The 7,754-nt window shown below is 35.7% G+C and overlaps 1 protein-coding gene across 2 annotated transcripts; it reads left to right on the top strand.

Moving 5' to 3' along the window:
- The first annotated feature begins 230 nt into the window (after positions 1-230).
- LOC125468232 (glycosyltransferase BC10-like) lies at positions 231-5,989 on the top strand. Of its 2 annotated transcripts, XM_048567833.1 has the most exons (12): positions 231-509; positions 582-932; positions 1,351-1,833; positions 2,675-2,773; positions 3,111-3,211; positions 3,305-3,376; positions 3,590-3,680; positions 3,893-3,973; positions 4,387-4,446; positions 4,526-4,648; positions 5,137-5,175; positions 5,264-5,989. In XM_048567833.1, exons 3-12 carry the CDS (start codon positions 1,453-1,455, stop codon positions 5,390-5,392), a joined length of 1,176 nt encoding a protein of 391 aa, XP_048423790.1. In that variant the 5' UTR covers positions 231-509; positions 582-932; positions 1,351-1,452; the 3' UTR covers positions 5,393-5,989. The 2 variants fall into 2 exon arrangements, with proteins under 2 accessions (XP_048423790.1, XP_048423789.1); XM_048567832.1 differs by lacking the exon at positions 582-932.
- Positions 5,990-7,754: the final 1,765 nt, after the last annotated feature.

The raw sequence follows: 7,754 nt of genomic DNA, 5'->3' as shown, positions 1-7,754 counted from the left end.
AAATATAAGTAAAAAGTAAAAATAAACGTGAATAACACTTTTCTTACAATGGGGCATTTGGTGGGGTTGGTACGAAGAATCACGCGCCACGAGTGCGAATACGAGAATAAGCAGTCCAAAGCAAAATGATACAAAACAAGAAAAACAAATAAAAAACAGAGAAATAAATCGCCGGCTTTGTTGGTGTTTGGAAGAAAGGCAAACGACTGTTTGGACTCAACTACTTTCAGAAGGAGGAGAGGGAGAATTTTCGGAACAAAGGAATCATCTTTCAAGGAATCACAACAATCCCATCTTCCCATTCAAAAAAAATCCCATTTCCCATCTTTCTGGTTTTTCAATTTCTTCCAATACTTCCATCTCTTCTCTCCCTCTTCTGTGCGAGGAGAGAGTGTCTCTGGAGGCCGGCCTTCCTGTTGCGTGCCCTAGATCTTGAGAGAGTCAACGAAGAATCACCGTTCCCGATCTTCAATTCTCGGTTTTAAGCTCCTTTCAGATCATAGCATCAGGTATCTCCTTCTTCTTCTTCTCCGAGTGTCAGAAACTGAGATTTTGAATTTTCGTTTGGGTTGCGGTTGCAGTTGCAGTGGCTGTTTTGATTTTGCGTACTTTCTGGGCAGCCACACGGGAAATAAGAAAATGGGGAAGAATTTTCGGAGTTTTGGGCTGCTGGGTTTGACTGTTAGGGGGCAATAGAGATTGCGTCTTGTAGTTGGGGTTTTACTTTTCTTGGGATAGATTGGAATCTGTGGGTTGGTTTGACTTTTATTTACTTGGATTTTCGTACGTGCATACTTATCCAGATGTTTGGTATTAGTTGTTGGACTGCTTCTTAGATTTGAATTCTGAACATAGGGTTTTGTTGCTTTGGTTTGATCTTTTATTTGCTCATATTTACACTGTTACCGCTCCGATTGGTTGCCTGAGGCGAGGTGAGGAGACTGAAGGGAAACGAAAAACCAAAACAATGAATTATAGTTTACTTGCTTTTCTTGGCAAACAATTATAAGCACTAAACATAACTACTCGATGATCATGAATTCGATCTGATTTCTGATATTGCTTAATCTTTGAATTGTATCGTTGCATTTCTTTGTGATCTAGGCACATTCATTCTAGTTACTTATATGTGCGTATGTCTACATGATGTATCTTTTGCTGTTTAGTATTAGGTTTACTACTGATCTAGTGACATTATTATAAGAAATGGTATAACCGATTTGTCAACATGCTTGTTTACCTGCTTAGGATATTCTTTTTTGTGTTGCAGAATAAATTACCATGAACTTAGTCCGCTTATCATTGCATATAGGACCTCTAATTTACCAATTAATCCTCTTAAACTTTCAGATTGCAGAAATTTCTACACCGATCAGACAGCGCAATGGTGGATAGGGACTATGGGCAGGAATAAGATCATTAGGTGATGAAGTTGTGATGCATTTATTTTAGATGAAGACGAGTCATTGGCGATTAGGCATGGGTGACATGCAGATCTTGCCTGGGGCACGCCATCGCCCACCTTTGAAGAGGCCAGTGTGGATTATTGTCTTGGTTTCTTTGGTCAGCATCTTTGTGATTTGTGCTTTTCTCTATCCACCTCAAAGCAGCGCTGCTTGTTACATATTTTCTTCCAGAGGTTGTAAGGCTATTTCAGATTGGCTTCCACCTGCTCCTGCAAGGGAATTTACTGACGATGAGATTGCATCCCGTGTTGTGATTAGAGAGATTTTAAGCGCACCTCCTATTCAATCCAAGAATCCAAAAATTGCATTCATGTTCCTTACACCAAGTGCATTGCCTTTTGAGAAGCTGTGGGATAAGTTTCTCCATGTAAGGTTTCATCTGCTATTGATTTATTGGCCCAAGAAAGAAATCTTCTGTATTGTTTTTTCCTTTTATTTCTTTTTGGTTTCTTTAATACTTTTTTTCCTAATATGCCTGTTCTGTTTAGTTGGCTTAAACATATTCAGATAGTATATGATCTTTGTCACATAGTGCTTAGAAAGTATAAGAGTAGAAAGTGATCAACTTATATTGTTGTCCCTATAATCTTTCACAAGGATAGTTGTTGGACTATTCACATACAAGCAAGAGTCTCCATGCCTGAATTATTTTGTGGTTACCGATTAACAGTTAAAGACGGTTGGACCAAGAAGCTTAATTCCATCAAGCTATCTAATATTCAAGTTTGACAATGCAGCATAATGGTTGATAAATGCTTGAATTGTCGGTTGTATTAGGTGGGAAATAACAAGTTTGATGGGAGAATCATTCTGTATGAATGAGGCAAAGTTTATGGAAATGTTCTATACCAAAATGACACACATGCTTCTTATTTGTAAATTTTTTATGTCTTTGTGGCTGATGAGATGAGTTGGAGTCTTCTTTCACTGTTACTTTTGGTGCTTTAAGTTCGTCCTTATTTAATCCGGATAAATTCCATGTGGTGGCCCCTTGGTGCTCTTTTCAAGTGATTGTTTTCATATTTCTGACTGATTTATAATTTGTTGGTATACAACAGACGTGTGTATGTTAAATTAGGTATTTTTCATAAAAATATGTGATAATAAATGTTCAACCTGTTCAATCAATATTTGAGTGTTGATAGAGCCTGTTCAAGTAGTTATCGATTCACATGCTTAGCTTAAGCATTTCCGTTTTTTGTTGGCAGGGTCATGAAGGGAAGTTCTCTATCTATGTGCATGCTTCTAAGGAAAGGGCAATTCATTTGAGCCGTTATTTTTTTAATCGAGAGATTCGCAGTGACCCGGTAAACCTGCTTAGATTACGTTACTTTACAAAATCTATGTTTCATTTTTAATCCATATAACTCTCAGGGAAGCTTAGGATAATATTTAATATTAACTTAAATAGCAGAGACTTACTGATTATTTCTTCATTTAATCTTGGTCATTTTAAGATTGCAGACATATTGAATCCATGACTATTTGTCATGCAAGGGTTATAATTGTGTAGATGAGGTTCCAGTGATAGGTAGAAGAGTATAAAGATTATACATCTATCAGTAGTGATTGTGATTTATTATTGTCATGTTTAACTAGTGATTTAGGACATTAATGAGATCGATCATTGATTCATGTTTCCAGGTGATTTGGGGAAAAATTTCTATGGTAGATGCAGAGAGAAGATTATTGGCAAATGCTCTTCAAGATCCTGATAACCAGCATTTTGTCTTACTTTCTGAAAGGTGATCAAATTCTCAGTACCTTTAGTAATCCTTTTTGTCAAGTTCTGATTATTTCTGCTGTTATTAATCTCATTAATTCTTTCTGTTGTGCAGTTGTGTACCATTGTACACATTTGACCATATCTATGACTATCTGATGAATACAAATATAAGCTATGTTGACTGGTAAGTAAAATCTTATTTTATGAGCTACTGTTTTAGTTTAAATGTGTTGGCAGCTCACCGTACGATTGGATTTGAATTTGATGAATAAGTACAGTTATGAATGTTGCCTGAGTAGGTTTTAATTTTTTTTATCCTCTGAAATTATTTGGAGCCAACTTGTTCCTAATTGATAAATTCATTTTTCTTAACTGTATACTTGTGTATTCTTTTCAGCTTTGAGGATCCTGGTCCACATGGAAATGGGAGGTATTCTGAACACATGTTACCTGAAATTGAGAAGAAAGACTTTAGAAAGGGTGCACAGGTATTTTTTTATTATTATGTTGAGGTTGTAGATGTAGTTTTATAATTTGTGGAAATTTGATTTGTTGTCCATCTCTTGATGGCCATTTTTATTAGTTTTATATAACTAGCCTGCAATATCAACAAATGTAAACAGTAGGGATATATGACCACCTAAAAATACTTTTCATTCCAAGGTAACACTGAAAGTCTAATATTCTGAATTATATGCAGTGGTTCTCTGTGAAGCGTCGGCATGCTGTGATAGTAATGGCTGATAATCTATACTACTCGAAATTCCGGGACTACTGTAAGGCAAGTTTTCCTTCTCAGCATTTGTATATCTACCTTGTTTAAGTTCTTAAATGTTCTTATATTAGATATTTTCGCCTGTAATTTGTTTATCATATATCTATAGGCTGTAGCATATCTGCATGTATGATACTTTCATCCTTGCTTTCTCTTATTATTGGTATAATAGATTTTGGGTCGCTCTTTATTTGGTCGTTTTCAGATGATCTAAGCTAACAATGCTGAATTTTTTAATTACTTTTTGTCAAAACATATGCTTGATTTCAATATATGGCTTGCTTTCCCCTTCTCATGCTTGGCCCACTGTACAGCTGAGATGCAAGTATCTAATAGGTTTTTTCTGTAATCTTTAAAACCATGATACTGTATGTTAACTGGTCTCAATTTGTTGATGTGGATTGTCTTGGTAATAACAGCCAGGTTTTGACGGGCGCAATTGCATTGCTGATGAACATTACTTGCCAACCTTTTTCAATGTGAGAACTCTTGAAAATTTTCTCCAGTGTTCCCTTCTGTTCTCTGCCTGAATGAAGTTTCCTTTGTACATATTTTCAGATAATTGATCCTGGTGGCATTGCAAACTGGTCCGTGACTCATGTTGATTGGTCTGAAAGAAAGTGGCATCCGAAGTTATACAAGTCTCAGGATATTACACATGAGCTTCTGAAGAATATTACGGTAGAATTCTTCTAAAAGCTTTTGCATATGTGTGTTTTTTATTTATGGATAACAGCTCCATCATGCATGCTTATCTAGTTTGGATATGTGTTGCATAGCTATGTCCACACTGAATGCCGATTCCATGGCAGTTCATCCCTGGCTATTTGTGTCACCTGTTGAGCCTCTCATGTTATGTTGTGTCGCACTCCAGCCGTTAGCTGTTCAAAACCATACAAACACCCCACTTATCTTACAAAAAAAAAACAAAAAGAAAAATGACAAAAGGAATAGTCTAGGGATTGTTTTTTTAAGATTTTAGTATTAACACTTTGACCTTTTAACGAAGATGGCTGGAAATGGTTTGGTGGATATATAAATCAAAGTGTCGTTATAATTGCTTTCTTTGTGCCATCAGTTCCAACATAGATAGTGTTTGAAAGAACAACAATTCGAATGTAAATAGTTCAAATTTTCTGATGGCGACTTTGGTTGTCTTGTGGCTGCAGTCGATTGATGTGAGCGTGCATGTAACCAGTGATGCGAAGGTATGCATCTAAAAGATTCGTGATACATGCTTATGGAATTGGACTGCTTGGCAATAATTTTATTTACATTTTCTATTTTGTTTTTCAGAAAGTAGTACAGAAATGGCCTTGCTTATGGAACGGTATAAAACGACCTTGTTACTTATTTGCAAGGAAGTTTCATCCAGAGACTCTCAATGACTTGTTACGCCTTTTTGCCAACTATACAACAGTTTGAGCCGGATATTTTTTTACTCCATATTCTTTGGTTGGATCGCCTTCGACCCTTTCACTCCATCCTGTATCCAGTATATCTGACGAAGTTGTAAATTGCCAAATTATCGAGGCTTGATTGTTCCCCACCTCCCGACCACGATTCTCGAGTGCAAGGGCAACTGGCAGAGCAGTTAGGGTGACCCGAGTCAGGCAGGAGGCTAACAGGCTAGTGTTGCTTCCCTGGGGATGATACGAGGATATGTTGTTATCTCTACGAACCCTTCATTTTGCGCTATCGGTGTTTAGTGTTCTAGAACAAATTTTTTTGGGCATCTCTTTCACTGCATCTTGTGGTTAGTCTTTGTAAAAGATGAAGTTTGAACTCTCAAGTGGCAAAAATATACAACACGCAATTGCGCCGTGAAATTCACGCTTCAAAAGATATTTCCGGCATGCTCCTGCAGGTGTGGCAAAATTCAGGGAGAAGAAAACTAGAAACGGTGATTGAATTGCATATCATTATCTAGTACATTATCATGTCATGAGAAAAGAAGAGAGCCCATTTCATGTGTTCAAAATTGCTCTTTTTTTCATCTTTGAAACCAGACTTCAATGTTCATTCTTCTACTTGCAAATAATTTATTTTCTCCCTAGAAATTTTATAAGAGAAACTGTTCTATTTTGAGTCTTTGATTGAAGATTATTGATATAAAAAATCATTCGAATTGGAGATTGTTTGGTTATTCAAATATATAGAATAAATCAACGGTATAGCTATATAAAGTAACACATTAATGTTGAACTGTATATTTATTTGATAAATACTTTTCCTCTCGCAAAACCTTTTATATGGTGAACCTGAATTTGCTCACCACCCTTACTAAGTGGTGATGATTACCACCATATTGAGAACGACGTCACATGACTATAACCATAATAATCAATTTAATTTTTTTTATATAAAATGTATTAAATTACAATCTCTTCCAAATGAATTTGGGTTCCAACTAGATACTCACATCCGATTCGTTCATTGTACATCGTGCGGTCAGCTTTTGTTAAGGAATTACAAAGAGAACCCGAAGAAGATCCTCATCCCTTCCAAATATGCTTTCATCAAATCTTAGGATTCTTCACCATCATATTTGTTTTTTAATGGAAAAAAATAAAATAAAATAAAATAAAATCTGACGTAGAGGATCCTCGACGTATGGTATGCTGTTACCAAACTTGTCAACGAGTAACATAAAAACTATTAAATGAAGAAAATTACTAAAATAAAAACACAAGAGTGGCTATAATCGCGTGCCAAATTTAGCAATGTTGATATGTTGGATTATATGTAAAGATTGAGCAAGACATAATCTTTTTACCTAAACCCTTATAATTATTCGTGCAATTGAGAATCTGCTCTAGTAAATGTCAAATATGCTCGATGAAAACAAATTTGCCACGAAATAGTTATCTCATTTTTTATTGCCTGTATTAGGATTTTGGATTAATCTTTCCGGTGTCCGTATCAAAACCACCTTTGAATTTCTTGTTAATTTTGGAGCTAGCCAAGTCTGACTAGTCTCCCTTGCTTGTTTATTAAAGATCTGATGTTTCGAAGTTTCGAACAATATTGTAGATCCTTGGTTGGAATTCTGAATGTTATATCTAGAAAGCTGGACGCAAGGTAGAATGCGCCATTTTCTTTTATTTCCCTGGAAGGACTTTAGATGCCTTAGGTGATATTTTGCAAAGTTTATTTCACTCAAACCTTTATTTCTATTACAGTGAAACACTTAGAACTTTTCATCATTGGCTTCCATTTCATGAAATATAATTTAATCCAACAATCTTTACAAATAAACGAACTCGGAGTTAAGTAATAAAATCAAACACGAATAAGCTTGCAGGCCCGACCCTTGATAACATGGAAACGGAACATGTTATGCCTAACTTAGTGTTTATAAAGATTTCCACTACAATCCAGTTAGCACTATGGTCTGGTACTTGTTAGTGAGAGGTCTTAGGTTTGATTCTCGTCAAAGGCAAATTTGAACAACATTATTGCCAGCCCATTGTGAGACTAAGCCCACTCATCTTCTTTGGTGTAGATAACATCGTTTGTTCAAAAAAAAAAAAAAAAAAAAAAAAAAAAAAAAAGATGTCCACTGTGATAATAAGAGTACCACCCTCTGGTCTTAAGACCTATGAAAAATCTTTCACTCCGAGACTTGCCTTGATGCATTGATCCGATTAAGCATGATAAATTGACTAAATTAGTCTGGAATGACCTCCATATCATAATGTCAGCTCTATAGGGACTTAAAGTCCATACTACCAATAAAAAAAAATAAAAATAAAAAACAAAAATAATAAGAGCTAGTAATTAAGTC

The sequence above is a fragment of a genome, unplaced genomic scaffold, assembly GCF_019419815.1.
Source record: "Pyrus x bretschneideri cultivar Hongxiangsu unplaced genomic scaffold, Pyrus_bretschneideri_v1 Contig46, whole genome shotgun sequence".
Taxonomy (NCBI): domain Eukaryota; kingdom Viridiplantae; phylum Streptophyta; class Magnoliopsida; order Rosales; family Rosaceae; genus Pyrus; species Pyrus x bretschneideri.
The sequence above is the reverse complement of the archived record's forward strand: the minus strand, read 5'-3'. Positions and strand labels throughout refer to the sequence as shown.

Bases quoted from the DNA above. Each gene is read 5' to 3' on its own strand.
- LOC125468232 (XM_048567832.1), top strand. From the start codon at position 1,453: ATGAAGACGAGTCATTGGCGATTAGGCATGGGTGACATGCAGATCTTG. The intron at 2,774-3,110 runs GTAAACCTGCTT...TCATGTTTCCAG, and splicing joins GAGAGATTCGCAGTGACCCG to GTGATTTGGGGAAAAATTTC. The intron at 3,377-3,589 runs GTAAGTAAAATC...TATTCTTTTCAG, and splicing joins AATATAAGCTATGTTGACTG to CTTTGAGGATCCTGGTCCAC.